Genomic DNA, 17,979 nt, shown 5'->3' on the forward strand with positions numbered 1-17,979 from the left:
AAAAAATCAATGTACTATTTCCTTTTGAATAGGCAGGATTGTATAGAACACAGAAAAGGACTAAGAAACAATAAACCCCAAAAAACTACATGCCTGAAAGAAGAAAGGGAGGAGAAAGAGAATAGAAAATATAATTAAAAGTCTTCTACATCAGCACAATTCACTGCATCTCTATTTTTCTATCCTTTCAAATAGCTTTAGAATGGGATGTTTTTTCCTTCCTGGCCACCAAGAACATGTTGACTATTTTCTACATTTACATGTCTTGAACGTTCTCATTCTTCCATTTACTCTATTTTTTTTACATTCATATTAATTAGCAGAGATATATTCCATTGTCCCTATCATAGCAATAGCAATAGCAATAGCAGTAGACTTATATACCGCTTCATAGGCCTTTCAGGCCTCTCTAAGCGGTTTACAGAGAGTCAGCATATTGCCCCCAACAATCTGGGTCCTCATTTTACCCACCTCGGAAGGATGGAAGGCTGAGTCAACCCTGAGCCGGTGAGATTTGAACCGCTGACCTGCTGATCTAGCAGTAGCCTGCAGTGCTGCATTTTAACCACTGCGCCACCTTGGCTCTATTTACCTTGGTGTTTGAAATAATTTTCAGATTCATGGGTTTTATTTTATACAATCTGAAATATACAGAACTTAAAAATTCTTATCAAACAGTGTAAAAACATTTGGATGTCTATAGCAGTGGTCACCAACTGGTGGTCCGTGAGAAAATTTTGGTGGTCCGCAGAAAAATTATTTGCATTTTTTACATTGCACTAAATCAGAGGTCCTCAAACTATACCCCCTGCGGTGGAACCGTGCAATGAACATTTGTGTTGCTGCAGAGTGTCTCTCCTTTTGGGTCCTTTTGTGCGGGTCGGAGGGGGGCAGAAATTCTGACTTGGGGTCTGCTTCAGCCTCCTGGTGTTGGGCTTTGGGCAAAAGGCTGGAGGGAAGTGCTGCTGGTGGCAAAGAGCCGGAGGGCCTTGTTCCAGTGAGATTGCATGATGGCCTGGAACTGGCTGATCATCTCAGCCCAGTGAGCCTCCAGGCGCCAGTACCTGGCCTTGCATTCCCCCATGTCTTCCCTCTGCTTGGAAAGCCTATGCTTGTAATCCTCAGTGAGGTGCTTCTGCTGAGCCTCCCTCTCGGTCAGATCCAATTTTAACTGAGCCAGCTATTTTGCTAACTCTTTCTCATGGTGGTTGCTTAGCTCTTAACAACTGCTTCCTATTGGGGTCCTAAGGCGGGCGAGGAGTGGCTGGCAGGAGGGTGGTGTGTAAGAGGCCAGGGAGGCGCCCCTTGACCAACTTGAGTAACATCAAGTTGCCCACGCCCACCCAGTCACATGTCCACCTTGCCACGCCCACCCACCCACCCATTAGGCAGGTCATATTAGTGGTCAGTGGGATTTAAAATTATGAATTTAGTGATCCCTGAGGTCCAAAGGGTATCCAAAGGGTAGGGGACCCCAGATCTATAGGATGCCTTTATCAAAAGATACTGTATATATTACTTACTCTTCCAGTCCTAAGTGGTTTATAATCTATGAGTTCCAGGGTAATTAATATATTTCCAAGTAGCTGAAGTAACATCAATCCACTTCTTCCCACTGTACATTATTTTCTTCCTCAATTCCACAAAATAGTTCAGATTGTAAAGTTTATTGTTTATTCATTTTTAAGGCATGTAAAGCATACATTAAACTGTATAAAGTCAAAAAACCAGTAATTCCTGCTTTCCTCCTATGGATTTCTTCCCTGTTTCATTTTCTTCTCTGCTACATATTAGTTCAGTGCTTTTCAACCTTGGCAACTTTTAAGATGTATGGACTTCAACTCCCAGAATTCCCCAGACAGCATGAAAATGCTGGGAGTTAGACGTCCACACACTTCAAAGTTGCCACAGTTGAGAAAGGCTTGAATTAGACTGAAAAGACAAGGATTCAGTGGCTAGTCACACCACGTGTTCAATAACAAAGTGGCCAAGACTGTTACAGTACCCAGAGCCAATGTCAATATATTCAATAAATCCATGATGGTGAGCCACAGGTAGCACGCAGAGCCCTCACTACAAGTACGAGAGTGGTCGCCCCAGCTCAGCTCCACTGCGCATGCGTGCGTGACTCTCACCGGCCATACGATTTTTGGATCTCTGCCGTGCATGCGTTGGGCACATGTGCGGGGGAGCAGGGGGGTTCACATGCACCGCCACCCCATGGCACATTTTGGTGCTAGGAGGGTGCAGGGAGGCCTGCTAGGCCCAAAATGGGGCGCGAGGTGTATGTGGAGCCCCCTGGCCCATTTTTGCTCCCAGGAGGCTGCAGGGAGGCCTGCTAGGCCCCAAATGGGGCACAGGGTGTATGTGGAGCCCCCCCCACTCCTGGCCATTTTTGCTTTCAGGAGGCTGCAGGGAGGCCTGCTAGGCCCCAAATGGGGCGTGTGGTGTGTGTGGAGCCCCCCCGGCCCATTTTTGCTCCCAGGAGGCTGCATGGAGGCCTGCTAGGCCCAAAACAGGGCAGGGAGTGTTGTTCATGCATGTACGGGGGTGAGCAGGGGTGTCGCACACGCATGTGCAGGGGTGCGTGTTGCGGTGCCATGTGCGCATTGCATTATTGGTGCAGGCGCACACATGCACGCTTTTAGCAGGCGACGACAAAAAGGTTAGCCATCACTGCAATAAACCATGATTTAAGACAGGCTTTATTATGATGCACAACTCATAGCTGGATATGCCCTTCTCAGGATCACCAACTGTCCCAAAACGGTTCAAAGATCAAAGTTCATGTAAGTCCGGAGGTCGCGTTCCCAAGCTGCGGCCTTGGCCTCTCTGCGGCGGGCCTCCCGTTTCCCCACCGTTGTTGCTCGTTCCTTTCTGGATTGTCGTTTCCCAGGTTCCTCTATAGCACAAGGGTCGTGAGGTCTGAAATGGGTAACCTTGGCTTTGAGGTTACTGCAGAAGCCGAGGCCCTTCTGATCCCTCTTGAGGACAGTCTTAATAGGGAACTTGCGACCAGCCCCGTCTGGCCCCAATCCTGTCTCTTTATCCCAGCCACCTTTGACCATCAGTTGGAAGCCCACGTTACTCTCAGGGATGCAGTAGCGGGTGGAAGGCAGTGGGTCACGTCGGTTGAAAAGGTGGGCGGTGGAACGCTCATGGAGGTCCACGGTGTCCTCGCTATAGTGTGCCCGACACACTTCGCAGTATTTTCTCTCGGCTGGTAAACTGCAGAAAGAAGGGAAATGATTTGAAACAAGGCAAGCCACTTTTGCACATACTGTAACTTGAGTCACGCCAAAAGAGGGTCATGGGAGATGGGAGCCGGGCTGCAGTTTTTTATTCTTGAGAAAAGTTCCCCTCTTTTCTGAAATTCTATCTATGAATAGCATTAGACCAGGGGTGTCAAACAAACGATTTCATTGAGAGCCTCACCAGGGCTGGGGTTGACCTTGGAGGGACAGGGGGCATGGCTGTGGTGGGCAGGGCCGGCTCGACGTCACTCATGTCGGGGGCGCCTGTGGAGGGCCAGGTGGGCTAAAGGGATCCACTGTCTCCAGCGGAGGAAGGCGAGACCAGGGAGAACACCAAACCCTTCTCCTCTAGAGGAGCCTCGCTATCCCTCAGCCCTAGGCAGCGGAGGGCAAGCAAGTTTGTTTTGCTAACACTCTGCCAGAGAAAATGGAGCTCTGGAAGGGCGCTACTGTTTTCAGCTGCGACGGCCTCCTGCAGCACTCTGCCAACGAAAACAACTGCCACCAGATTGTAGATCAGCATCTAGTCAGCCTGAGCCGGGCTGAGGCACTGCGGGCTGGTTCTTTGCTGTTTCCAGGGAGGCTCTGCAGGCCAGATTTAAGCACCCCGTGGGCCGTATCAAGCCCCAGGCCTTGAGTTTGACACCCCTTAATTAGACCATGGCAAAAAAAAAATTCAAATTAACCTTGCTTAGCCCAGACCTGGTATCATCCCAGGTCTTTATTGGCAATAATTACACTGCACAGCAAGATTTCCATTTCAGAATAAATTCCAGGAGATGAATTCAATGTTACCTATTTGTATCTAGCCAAACACTGCCCCAAATTCAATAATAAAAATGTAATTAATCTTCAGTGATATAGAAGATGCAGCTGATGCTTAAAGGAAGGGCCATGTTGTCTTCTATCTGCTGGCACCCTGGAAGAACTACTTATAATTTGGAATGTTCAGTGATGGGCCTTCATGGCCTAGTAGCCTGAATTAGTTTAAAATAGCATTTATTTAAATGCATTGGCCATCCAGCTCCAGAGGACTCTGGGCAGCATACAAAATCAAAATACAAAAGTAAAAAAGCAAGAACCATTAAATCAACAAGCACTATGAAGCAGTACATGTCTATCGCTAAGTGCTATTGCTATCACAGCATATTAAGGCCTGAAGAGAAGAAAAACTGTTCATGGCATAAAATGGATTTAATGATCTTTGCTTTGCTATACCCGCACCCATTAGTGCAATAACTATAAATCAATATTAGGGTAAACCAGGGATGTAAAACTTGATTTCATTGAGGGCCGCATCAGGGTTGTGTTTGACTTTGGGGGGCTGGGGTGGGCGTGGCTGGGGTGGGCATGGCCAGCTCGATGTCACTCATGTCAGGGGCGCCTGTGGAGGCTTGAGCACTCTTCCAGTGAAAACGGGCTCCGCGCTCCATTTTGGCTGCAAAGGCCTCCCGCAACCCTCCGCCAGCAAAAATGGAGCTCGGGAGGGCAGCACAGAGCCCTCCCGCACTCCATTTTCACTGGCAGAGGCACTGAGGGCCAGTCCACTGTTTCCAAGGCAGCCCCATGGGCCAGATCTAAGTACCCTGTTAGCTGGATTCGGCCCCCAGGCCTTGAGTTTGATAACCCCGAGGCCAACTTTTTAAACTTTTGACAATTTTGGATTTGATTTTGGCCTACCTCAGTGGTCAAAATGTTGCATAGCAACATTCAGAAGCAAATGCACTCGAGGGCATTTCCTCCTTCAGGAAAATTGGATGAACACTGAAACAGGAGAACTCACCTGGGGGATTCATTCTTCACTTGAGGCCTTTTGCTCTCCCGAAGGATGCTGACCACCTCTTCGTGTCCAGCATCTTCAGCCAGATCCATAGCATCCCGGCCTTGTGACTCACAAACTCCCTCCCAAGCAGCCTCATGTCTCAAAAGATAACGTACCGCTTCCTCTTGTCCAGCATAGGCTGCACACATGATGGCTGTCCAATCAAATCCATCTTTATAATTCACATCACACCCTTCCTTCTCCACAAGCTTTTGGAGAGACTTCAGGTTGCCGTCTTGAGCGGCTTTCAAGAGCTGATTCCCTTTGCGGGTGTCGGTTTGTTCTGGGCAGCTCGGGGTGCAAGGAGACACCTGCACTGGCCGACGGAGGACACGAGCTACCCTTGGTTTCCTCTGTAACGCTCTTTTGGAGCTACTTGTAAGTGCCAGGCTCTCGTAAAAGTTACGCACGGCTTCACCAGATAAAGTCTCTCCTTCCTGGTTGGTGGTGCAAGAACTTCTCTTTTTTTTCTGAATGTGTCCATCTCGCCAAAGATCCGATTCTTCCCGGGCACGAGTGAAGGCGATCAGTTGTTCACCGTGGTTCATGTTGAAGCAGAATGGCTCTGGCTGCAAAGCTGCAACCCTACAAACGGTTGGAAGAGAAAAACAAGATACTTACATTAAAAAAACACGAATTATTTACCACAGAAAACCGTGCACTGCCTTTACATTTCGTAGCACTGCACAATGTGGCATCAAGCCCACAAACCTCCTGAAGATCGGTGCTTTCTTCCTCTCATTAAAACTAATAAATCTAGCTATTGTGGTTAGCTGGATTTAGTGAGAATTCAAACCGAACATTTCTACAGGGTACCTCATAGGCATAGCTATACCAGGCGTGTCAAACTTGATTTCATTAAGGGCCACATCAGGGTCCGGGGAGAGGGGGGGGGCTGTGGTGGGTGTGGTCAAGATGGATGTGGTCAGCATGACATCACTTGTGTCAGAGGTGCCTGTGGTGGCCCGAGGGTTCTACCAGCAAAAACAGGCTCCCGAACTCCGTTTTCAGCTGCGATGGCCTCCTGCAACCCTCTCTCAGCGAAAACTGAGATCGGGACAGCTCTGCGCAGCCCTCACGAGCTCTGTTTTCGCTGGCAGAGGCACCATGGGCCAGTCCTTTACTATTTCCAGGGCGGCCCCGCATGCCAGATCTAAGCAACTCCCGGGCCAGATCCGGCCCCCAGCCTTGCGTTTGACACCCCTGGTGTATACTGATCAATTTCAACAATTATGCAAGAAATAGATGCTATCCAGAAAAGAGTCCACACACTACTCTAGAGCAGTGTTTCTCAACCTTGGCAACTTGAAGATGTCTGGACTTCAACTCCCAGAATTCCCCAGCCAGCGAATTCTGGGAGTTGAAGTCCAAACATCTTCAAGTTGCCAAGGTTGAGAAACACTGCTCTAGAGGACTGAAGTAAAGAAAACTCAGAAAACAAAATAACCTAGTCTGTTATTTTGCCATCCCTAACATTGTTTTTGTTTTTATTGACATGTTTTTTTCCACTTTTAGAGCACAAGAGTCAATATTATTAACATTAATAATATCAAGATGGAGTCAATAATATTAATAATCATCATAATCTGTCCGAACTGCACCATTTTGTTGAAAGATACCCTAAGGTAGGGAGAACAGATCTTGGCAATTTTTAAGATTTGTGTACTTTAATTCCCAGAATTCCCCAGCCAGCATGGCTGATTGGGGAATTCTGGGAGTTGAAGTCCATAGATCTTAAAATTGCCAAGATTTGACCTCCCTGCCCTAGAGCAACGTTTCTCAACCTTAGTAACACACGTGGACCAGCTCTCAGAATTCCTCAGACATATCTTAAAAGTTGTCAACAAGAAACCCAGGCCTAGAGAAAAATAATAATTGCAAACTCCCTTCAATAGTAAAAGAACGATGGATAACATTTTCTATACCATAAAATATCAGCCCTTTTAGTATTGTATAGTATAATCTTTATTGTCATTGTACTTAAATACAACGAAATTGGTTTTCTTGCACAGCAAGAACTAAGTGTTAGCCATAGTTACGAAAAGTGGAAACAGATTCCGCAGGTTAATCTAACAAAGTTTATTGGAGGGGGAAAAAAAACCCTGTCTCTTTAACCCTGAAGTTTACCGTCGCGTGTCACTTTAACTGTGTATCTCTAAGGTTCCTCTTAAGACACCAGAGCAACGCGCGATTCCTGAAGAGGATTGTTTCCCCCCAAACGGAAGTGCCCGTTCGGTTGCCTAGCAACGCGCGAAAACGCTACGTAGGCGCGGCGGATGCTCCAACTTTACACGCAAGCTCGACTTATCCTCCAGCACTTTTTTGAAACGGGGTGGGTGGATTAAAAGCACAGAGTAGTACAAAGTGTACGGATGTAAAAAAGGGAGCCTTCCACACTACTGAGGAAAGGGTTTGAAATAGCGGAGGTAAGGGATGCTTGGGAGCCGTTGACGTGAGGCATGCGCAGTCACGCGTGCTCTCCATGCGCATGCTCACTTTGGCCCGCAAAGGGTCCTGCTTTTTCCCGCCTTTTCCTGCCAGACTCTGAAGGTTTTTCCTAATTCGCACCTTTAGGCCCAATTCGCCAATACTATGTCATTTTTCAAGCATAGCCTTTTTAAATGGATATTTTAAGAAAGCAATTGCTCTCAAAAGTCGACACTGTGCCACCTTTCACTTGTAAGAAAATAAGATTTCCAAAAGTTTTAAAGCTTGTTTACTGGCTGCATTTCCTCAGTTAACAGATTTTATGGAAGCAAAAAAGGAAAAACCAGAAAAAGGAATAAATCTGATAAAAGATTCCTGAGGATTAAAAAAAGTTTATGTTTATAGCTTTGGTTTACGAAGGAAAATTCAAGAGCAAAAGCCCAAAATGTAAATAAAGTGACATCTTTCTGAAATAAAGCACTGTTCTATATAACAATAATAAAAGACATATGACCACTGTAACCACAAGCCACAATTGGTTATTAACATTTTGAATCTATTTTTTTTAAAAAGTCCTGTCAAAAGTTAAAATCCAGAACTGTTACCATTTTTAATTTCCTGATTTTTCAGGATGAGGAATCCAAGCAACTTTCAATGTAAGCAATCTAAAAATACACTATAGGTACCTTGCATATCTAGAATCCATCTCAGAGGGCAGTTGGTTAAAAAAAAAATACCCCAAGCAATCCAAACATTACTTATATGTGATGATTATACTTTACTGAACATGTTGATGATGGATGTTTTCCTCATTTTTCCATTAAACAGGCATGGCTAATTAATACAGAAAACATGACAGCCATTTTGAGAAGTACTACTGCAGACAGGATGAGCCGGCGAAGCAGCACCAGCATCCGTGATGGTAACTTATTGGGAAAGGGAGGTCAGCATTGAATTCAGGGAAGTTGGGTTTGCTTCCTTCTTATATGTCTATGGAGGTTCTCAGGTCATGGTTGTCCCAAAGGTGCTTTTTCAAAAGGCAACTGGACTTTCTAGTTTTTCTTTGAAGATGTTTCACTTCTCATCCAAGAAGCTTCTTCAGCTCTGACTGGATGGTGGGGAAGCTGAAGAAGCTTTTTGAATGAGAAGCGAAACATCTTCAAAGAAAAACCAGAAAGTCCAGTTGCCTCTTGAAAAAAAAGCAGCTTTTGGACTTCCTTCTTATGTAGTCTTTGAATTAAAACTGGGATAACTCTGATTTTGCTATCCCTCTTAGCTACTATATTCTTTTATAATAATGGTTTGTGAATTCAATGAAGGAGAATATTTGTAGCTCAAGGTTAAAATGAGGGGTCCTTGGTGCGCTCTGAGTTTGTTTTCTTACAGACATTTCATTACCCAAACTAGGTAACATCATCAGTGTTAATAAGGAGAGCAGTTTGCGGTCAGCTTATATTATATTGTAGAATATAAACCTCATAGCAAACTGCACTCCTTACTAGCACTGATGATGTTTCCCAGTTTGGGTAATGAAATGTCAGCCAAAAAAAAAACAACCCCAAGCAAGCTCAGGTTTGTGATTTGCACAATTTGCACTGTAGAGAGGGAGTTCTGGATTTAATTCAAGCTCTCATAATTAAAGGACTGTTCATTCTTTGTATGGATCACTTCTGTTTTGGTCCAGATAGATACAATGTTGATGATAGAATCATGGTTAAAAAGGAATGTGCAAAGAAATGGAAATCAGCCACAAGTGGAGGCCAGCTAAAATAGTGTTAATCTTTCAAAAGCTAACTATTTTGAAAACAGCATACTCTGGCTTGCATCTCTATCTCATTGCACTTTTCCTGTCACATTTTTAGAATTAGGCAATACAGGTAGTTCTCGACTTACAACAGTTTGTTTATTAACTGTTCAAAGTTACAACGCCAACACCACTAAAAAAATGTGACTTAGGACCATTTCCCACACTTAACACTGTTGCAGTGTCCCGGAGTTGTGTGATCCCCTTTTGTGACCTTCTGACAAAGTCAATGGGGAAGCCAGATTCACTTAACAACCATCACTAAGTTAACAACTGCAGTGATTCATTTAACAACTGTGACAAGAAAGGGCATAAAATGATGCAGATCTCACTTAACTGTCTCATTCAGCAACAGAAACTTTGGACTCAATTGTGGTCGTAAGTCAAGAACTCCCTGTATCCTATATTCACTGTTATTTACTGCTTTCACTCGATATAACACCGAAGTATGACCATGTACTTTCTTTTTTGGTCCTATATGTAATTTGGTGGGTTAGTGGGAGCAGTGTCCAATTGTATTTGGCTACCAGTGGGCACCCATCATCCATAAATCCTGCTATACTGTATCATAGTGAGGTGAGGCTGGGAGAGCTGAGCGAAGGATGCCTAAGGAGCCTAAGGCAGAATATGAGCTCCCAGCAGGTGATCCCTGTTGACCAGTTAAAGCGGCCAGGCACATTCAAGAGAAGGGATATAAGAAGATCCTGGAGGCAATTTACTGACAACTAAACTGACCAACAACCAATATCTGGACATCACCACATGGAGCACAGGTAGTCCTCGACCTACCACCGTTCTTTTAGTGACCGAAGTTGCAACAGCACTGAAAAAAGTGACTTATCACCGTTTTTCACACTTATGACCATTACATCATCCCCATGGTCACATGATCAAAATTCACATGCTTGGCAACTGGGTTATATTTATGACAGCTGCATTGTCCCTGGGTCATGTCATGTGATCCCCTTTTGCGACTTTCCAGCAAGCAAAGTCAAAGGGGAAGCCAGATTCACTGAACAACCATGTGACTAGCTTAGCAACTGCAGCGATTCCCTTAATTGTGTCAGGAAAAGTTGTAAAACAAGACAATGTCAGGATTCAGTTATAGCAACAAAGCCGGCTAAGGGATCACCATGAAACAAGCCATAAATTGCTCATGTACCAAGTACCAAGGTAAGCTAAAGCAGCAGCAGAAGAAAGCCAACCAGTTTCCATGATCATTTCCAAGAAGAACATCAGGAATCACACTGAGGTCCCAAACCTCAATGACAGGGAACTAGAGGAACCGCGGAATGAAATCAAAGAGGTTGAGGAGCAATGGGAAAAGAGAGAGACTGCCAAAGATCAAGAATTAGGGAAAGGAACCCAAAACAAGGACAACTGCCAGCAATGACAATGAAGACACTGAAATGATACATCGCTAGCTCTTCATTCAGTTCACATCCGTGTGCATCAGCGCGAACAGGGACCGGAGAGAGAACAGCTGGCACGGAAGGGAAACGATAGTAAAGCCCCTAAACTTCTGGGTTGCCCTCCCGCCCTCCTATTTGTAAAAGGGTTGAAAAAGTACAGTAGAATAAATTATACTTTCGAACCGATGTCCAATTCGAATCGCTTCCTTGCTCACGAGTGAGAACCCGGTTTATGATCTAAACCACCCCTTACTTCCTTCCCCATGTTAATCCGATTATGATTCCCAAAAAGGTTATGACACACTTACCTCCCCAAGCGAGTTTCGATCAAACATTCGTGTTGTTTTTCTGCAAGTTCGGGTGCTCATTCAGAGCACAGCATTATATGTGGTGAATGTAGCTCGTTGATGTTACCATGCAAACTCCCCCCTCCCCTCTACAATCACCGAAAGGTTTATCGGGAAGAGTCCTTCGCTTACAAATGGGTTCTGGGCAAAACAGCTGCGATTGAAAGGAAGTTAGGACTAACTACCCACCACCAGCAGCGTTCACTTCCTTCTCCGTTGCATTGTGGGACTAGTAGTTCCCCGTTTCCTGTTTGTCCAGTCTCTCCTTATGCCGAAGTACTGCAATCCCGTGATGCCGTTTCATCGGCGAATGTAGCGCGTGCGCTGTTGAAGCTGAGAAGAGGCCTTACTGGTCCAAAGCTTGTTTGCACCCCGCGTCCCTCTCCTTGAGGCAGTCGTGCCTTTTGGGGTGAGTTATTGGGCTGTAGATTTAGGGAAAATCATAGTGGGGGAGGCATGGCCAGGTAATGTAATGGAGTTTCTCTAGTTAATATTCAGGGAAGAGCGGAGGTGGAGGGAGGGTGGCAGCCAAGATGTGTGCCGGGCGCTAAAAAAATAAAAACCGAAAAAAGGAAGGAAGAGAGTCGATTGCATGTTTCTTGCAAAATGGTGCGGTAACGGGAAGATATTACCACTCTGAAAAAAAGCAGTGGTAAGTCGGAAGTGGGTTTCTATTTGCAAAGAAGAAACAGCTTATGGGATTCTTATGTAGCCTTGGTTCCCATGCACAGATGCAAGACGGTAGTTTATCGGCCAGCGTAAAGCAAGGGTTGGGGAACATGAGCTGAAAAATCCTATGTCTGTAGATTGTTTTGTGTAGGAAGATTTCCCCACAAAGAATTTGTGAGTGATCGCCGTTAACACTGAGGATGCTTCTGTTCCTCTCTTTCTCTTAGAGGACGGGAAGATGAGTAGCTCTGAGGAGGTATCTTGGATTTCCTGGTTTTGTGGCTTGCGTGGCAATGAGTTCTTCTGTGAGGTGAGTTGGGAAGTATTGTCCACTAAATGTGTATGTGGACAATGCTGCAAATTAGCATTGTCCAGTTTTTTAGAAAAATATTTGAACAACATATTGAGAGAGATGATAGAGGGTTTTAAATAAATAGGAGCTGCAGCCAATTTCAGATGTGTGTTAACTTGGGTCTTAATATACCTTGAGGAAGTAACGTACAGACACTTGAGAAGTCAAGATCAATTGATCCTGGTTTCTATTTGTTTTCAGGTGGATGAAGACTACATCCAAGACAAGTTCAATTTAACCGGCCTCAATGAACAAGTTCCCCACTATCGCCAGGCTTTGGATATGATCCTTGATTTGGAACCAGGTGGGAAACGATCTAAATCTGTTTGTATCATGGATTACTTGACATTACAGGGACTGAGGGGCCCTTGGTGCTCTCTGAGCTTGCTTGTTTTCTGGTAGAATGTTCATTACCTTTAACAAAGTAACATCATCAGTGCTAGTAAGGGGTGCTGTTTGTTGTTAGTTTATATTCTGGTATGACAGGGACTTTTGATTAGTGGATTGTAACCTCTTGACCCTGCTATGCCTCCCTCCTTGATGTTGATACACATGCTTAGCAACATGCACTTGACATATACATGCAATAGCCATTACTCAAAGATACTTTGATGAACCTAATCAGGGCTCATTGGATATGCCACTGGAAACTCTTCATACGTATGTAATCAGGATCAGAAATATGATGAATTGTCACAGGTTGACAATATGGGAAGTTTTTGATAACCACGGTAGAAAATATTGGGATTCATAATCTTCAGACATCCCTTTTCTTTCCAATTTTTCAAAATAGGTGGTACTTGATTTACAACCACAATTGAGCCCAAAAGTTCCATTGATAAGGAAGGCACTTAAATGAGTTGTGCCCCTTTTACAGTCTTTTTGCCATAGATGTTAAACGAATCGTTGTTAAGTGAATCAGTGCAGTCATTAAGCAGATCTGGCTTCCCCCATTGACTTTTCTAGTTTGAAGCTGGCTGGGAAGGTTACAAATAGTAATTACCTGACCCCAGAACATTGCAACTGTCCTAAATATATGCCAGTTGCCAGTCACCCAAATTTTGATCACATGACCATGGGAATGCTACAATGGTCTGTGTGTGAAAACTGGTCATAAATCACTTTTTCCAGTGCTGTTATAATTTTGAACATCACTAAATGAATCTTTGTAAGTTGAGTATTACATGTACAACATTTGGAATTGAATCTTGTTTCACTATCTGTCACCAGAATCACTTTCTGAAAACAAAACAGAATGGGTCCAAATTTGATGTATAAGCATTGGGGGCAAAAAGCCAATAAAAGGAGATTGAACTTGAAAATGAGTTGGATTTAAGGTTTTAGAGGAAAATATTCCTCCAATTTTGGAAGATGCAGTTGGTCAGCAGCATGGAATGCTCTTGACTGCTTCCTTCTAGGGTTCCCATCTTTTCTTCCTCCCAGTCACATGACTGACAGCAGAGCATTTGTAGCCTGGGCCCCATGTTACAGCGGACATGTACAGATGCACTATGCGGAGAAAGCAGAAAACTATGGCAATAGCTGGCAAAGGCTTTGGAAAGAATTCCAGAAACCATGCTTTGCGTTCTTTTTTCTGTTTCATGTCATAAGAATAGAAGCAACAGGTTAAACAATATGCTATTACTAACCACCATTGTTCAACTGTCTTCATAAATATTAATTCTCTGAGGGCCCGGTAATCTAAAATGAATCTTGATTCAGTCCACAAAAGCAGGATTTTAAAATTATTTTCCAGTTTTCTATTAAAATTCTGCAGGGCACTCAAAATATAAAATATTGTCACTTGTTTTCCTTTCTGTTTTGTTTTGTGCCTTCAAGTAAGTCTTGATTCCTGGCAACTATATGGACAATTTCTTGCAATTGTCTTAGCAATGTTTCTGGTATTGGTTTGCCATTGCCTTCTTTCTAGGGCTAAGAGAAAGGGCCTGACCCTAAGTCATCAAACCATTTTTATACTTAAGGCAACGTTAGAACTCAGTTTCTAGCCTGGTGCCTTTAACTAGTGCAACAGCTCACTCTCTCATTGATCTTAATGTGTATAAAAATAAACGCTTGTTAATTTGTTAAAGTAAACCAAACAAAATATTTTGCCAATTGTATTACATTGTGAGTTACAATTACAATTTAGTGTGGCAGGAATAGAGTAAAAGACAACAATGGTTAAGAAAATACTAAGTAAATGCATAACAGTAGAAGTGAGCTAACAATGTAGAATCAATATATAATAATGCTTCAGTAGGAAAGTACAACTTTCTCCCTCTTTGTCAATGTCACAGTGCATTGCAGCAGAGCACTTTCTTCCCTTTCTCTTGCAGATGAAGAGCTGGAGGATAATCCTAACCAGAGTGACTTGATCGAACAGGCAGCTGAAATGCTCTATGGACTTATTCATGCCCGCTATATCCTCACAAACCGTGGTATTGCCCAGATGGTAATTATCCATGCTATTTGGCAAGCGGGTACTCTATAAAATCTTTCTTTATGTTCCTGGACAGATTCCCAATCAGAGATTATAAAACTTAAAAAAGAGTAAAATTTTAATGTATACTGCAGATGCATTTTGATCAGCAGTCCCCAACCTTTCTGGCTTTGTAGACTGGCAGCGGGAGTGGGAGAGAGGAGATGGTTCTGCATGAGTGGTGGGTGAATGCGTATTTATGCAGCTTCATTTGCACAAGCGACTGCACACACACCCATCGCTTGCACTAATGGAGATTTGAACATACACGCATGTTCATCTGCTACTTCCGGGGGTTGGAGACCCCCTGATCTAGATGATTGAGTTAATTGCCAAGTGCAGCTTCCTTAAAGATTTGCCTTAAAGATTTCTCTGCCCTGAGCCAGCGAATCAGTTCCTTTTCAATTTATGGAGTGATTGTATTTTCTATACTTTTTCTCCTTCTCTATTTCTAGCTTGAGAAATACCAACAGGGAGACTTTGGATACTGTCCACGAGTTTATTGTGAGAATCAGCCTATGCTGCCCATTGGTGAGTATGTTATATTATGGAAGAAGTGAATCGGAGCTAATGTAAGGGATCTATTTTATAGGAGGAGATGAAGAAAAAAAACTGGGCTACAGAATCAGGGTGAAATAGTGGGCAGATGCAATCATAGAATACTTTCAGTTCAGGCTCTTTTAGAACTAAATTCTTGAATCGTCCATTTTGGAAACGTGCAAACTGTAAGATCTGGGGACTGTGGATGGAAGTCAGGTTGCGGTAAGTCTGCTCCAGAAGACAATCAAGTAACTTCTTTAAACTAATTTAATTTCTGAATTCGATCTTACTGTGCTTTGTCTTCACTGCTAGGTTTATCTGATATCCCAGGGGAAGCTATGGTCAAACTGTACTGCCCCAAATGTATGGATGTCTATACTCCCAAATCTTCCCGCCATCATCACACAGATGGTGCCTATTTTGGAACTGGTTTTCCTCACATGTTATTCATGGTGCATCCTGAATATCGGCCGAAGCGACCAGCCAATCAGTTTGTGCCCAGGTAAGGCCTCATCAAATGTGTAGCAGAATATACTGAATATATTCTGCTACATCTCTAATGTTATTGCTGTCCCCCCAAGAAAGAAATGAAGGAAAGAGAGAGAGAGAGAGAGAAAGAAAGAAAGAAAGAAAGAAAGAAAGAAAGAAAGAAAGAAAACGAAAGAAAGGAGTTGCACTAGAGACTTGTCAGACAAAGTGGACACCTCTATGCTGCTGGAAAAAAAGACTTGAACACAGGTCTGGTTTTTGTGTTGTCAGTGCTTACTTGCAACTGATCTTGGACCTCGTAAATTCTCATTTCAACACTAGCCAGAGCCTGGGATGTTAGTGATATGGTTGTTTTCAGGGAGTCGGTGAATGTTGAAACATAGCAATGTTAAGCAATACTGTTATAAGTGCTGGCAGTGCTGCTTCCCAGTATTTTGCTCAAGAAGTGGTGCAGTTCAAATCATTGTTAAATGTGATGAAATAATAGAATAGCAGTGAAGTGTTAATAGGACACTTTCCTATAAAAGTGACAGGTAGGCCAGAAGCTAAGAGAATAGACAGACACAGAGTATAAGAGAAGTAGTTGACAATGTGATTGAGTTAAAAGAGAGGAAGGAAATGGAAAGAAGCAGTACATATAAAACAAAGGCAGATACTGGTAGTTCATATGACAATTTAAACAACTATTTTGTAAATAACAATGGGAATATATTATGTAATATACAGAAGAGTATGCTTTTGTTAGATCAAATTTTAATTGTTTATAAACAACTCATTCTCTGAATAAATGAGGCATGATAACATAATAATTCTCTTCCTATTCCAAATCCAGTTTGAGATACTATGCTGCCAGAAAAAGAGAAGAATCTTATCATTATGGGGCCATATTTTAAAGTATATATTTTTTCCTCAAAATAAACCAGGAAAATCAGTACATCTGAGTTGAGATGTATAATAAGACTTTATGCAGAGAATATATTTTCTTCTAAACCATACTGTGGAAACCCTGATTTTACTGTGCTTTTTGTATCCTTGGGAAGTTAAGTAAACTTAAGTCAAAGTTACTTTCCTGAGGCTTGTAGGTATAACATTGGGCCAATTCCCACTTGTATCAAATTTCCCATTTTAAAAAAAAATCCATGATTCCTTATTTGAACCAAAGTATTCATACTGAAATCTGACAAAGTCTATAATTTAACTCAAAATATATGTTGGTTATTTGGGCCAGACTTTTACATCTTCCTTTCTTCCCCATCCCACTTTATTTTAATTCCTTTATTTCTTTCAGACTTTATGGATTCAAGATCCATCCTATGGCTTATCAGCTGCAGCTTCAGGCCGCCAGCAATTTCAAGAGCCCAGTCAAAACTATCCGTTGATCTTCTGTATCCAGGTGCCCAGGATCCTTCCCTGAAAACTTCCTTTAACTTCATTCAGGGCTGCTCATACTTTGATTTTTTGGTGAAGTCCCCTATGGACTGTTTGTCACTTTCGGCCTGATTTTTAGTCTCATTTCTGGTGCGTGGTTAAAATGAATAATAAAACAATTTCTGTTAATTCCCAGAAACACAGACTGTGACAGATACATTCGGTAGCCAACTTGAATGTCATAATTTTGTGGGGGCTTTTTTTTTTGTTTTTTAAAAATAAAAAAAATTAAAAATGTAAAAGGTGAGAATTAAGGTCCTTTTTTGTCCAAGAGAAAGGACTACATTTTGGCAAGGAATGCTATAGAATAAAGTAAAGAATTAAAAAGGAAAAATACATACGATTATACCAGAAAAATAAACCTGAAAGCGCTGAATTATTTTGGCAGAATCCCAGATTCTTAATTGTAAGTGTAATATAACGTACCACTCATGCATTTTTATTTCACAATAATTGTCCACGTGAGTATGTTTATAAAGAGTGAAAGAAGATGAACTATTTGCGTAAGTAGAGTTTTAAATAAATAATTAAATAATTTTGATTGAGTTAGAATTATATTCAAATAACTTCATTGTAGTCATTAATCAGCAGAAAGGAACGTGACTCACGCTGCGTTCGAGACCCAAGTGCTGCTGTGTGGCAGGGTGAGTCCCGTTATTCGCTCCAGTTCCTTGACAGGAATATGAAAGGAACACCCCACCCCCATCAGCTAATCCTTTCAACCCAGAAACGCACCTTGAACAATGCCTCTGATAGAAGGACCAGAAGAAAGACTTATATGAAATTCAATTTGGAAGGAAAAGATCAAAGCAACAAGAAATTCTGTGTGCTGGACACTCTGTGAATTGCCATGAGGGAAGAGTGAATTAGAAATATTTAGTGAGATAATATTTCTAGCACAGAGCATCATCATTTATATTCCCAAGCTCTTTGATTTATGAGCTGTTGATACATTA

General features: G+C 42.8%; 2 protein-coding genes across 3 annotated transcripts; one reads left to right on the top strand and one right to left on the bottom strand.

Moving 5' to 3' along the window:
• Window positions 1–2,687: 2,687 nt before the first annotated feature.
• Window positions 2,688–11,254, bottom strand: GPANK1 (G-patch domain and ankyrin repeats 1). Its single transcript, XM_087708481.1, has 3 exons — window positions 11,028–11,254; window positions 5,038–5,661; window positions 2,688–3,228 (listed from the first exon to the last, which is right to left on the bottom strand). The coding sequence occupies exons 2-3, from the start codon at window positions 5,622–5,624 to the stop codon at window positions 2,772–2,774; spliced, it is 1,044 nt and encodes a 347-aa protein (XP_087564607.1). The 5' UTR covers window positions 5,625–5,661; window positions 11,028–11,254; the 3' UTR covers window positions 2,688–2,771.
• On the top strand, window positions 7,329–17,402 carry CSNK2B (casein kinase 2 beta). 2 transcript variants are annotated; one of them, XM_087708482.1, is made up of 8 exons: window positions 7,329–7,502; window positions 8,332–8,425; window positions 11,963–12,045; window positions 12,289–12,391; window positions 14,424–14,539; window positions 15,022–15,097; window positions 15,419–15,608; window positions 16,884–17,402. In XM_087708482.1, the coding sequence occupies exons 2-8, from the start codon at window positions 8,356–8,358 to the stop codon at window positions 16,972–16,974; spliced, it is 729 nt and encodes a 242-aa protein (XP_087564608.1). In that variant the 5' UTR covers window positions 7,329–7,502; window positions 8,332–8,355; the 3' UTR covers window positions 16,975–17,402. The 2 variants fall into 2 exon arrangements, with proteins under 2 accessions (XP_087564608.1, XP_013930825.1); XM_014075350.2 differs by lacking the exons at window positions 7,329–7,502; window positions 8,332–8,425 and adding an exon at window positions 11,320–11,475.
• The last annotated feature ends 577 nt before the right edge of the window (window positions 17,403–17,979 follow it).

The sequence above is a fragment of the Thamnophis sirtalis genome, unplaced genomic scaffold (assembly GCF_051295495.1).
Source record: "Thamnophis sirtalis isolate CommonGarterSnake01/CBP01778 unplaced genomic scaffold, rThaSir2_p1.2 scaffold_3, whole genome shotgun sequence".
Lineage (NCBI taxonomy): Eukaryota > Metazoa > Chordata > Lepidosauria > Squamata > Natricidae > Thamnophis > Thamnophis sirtalis.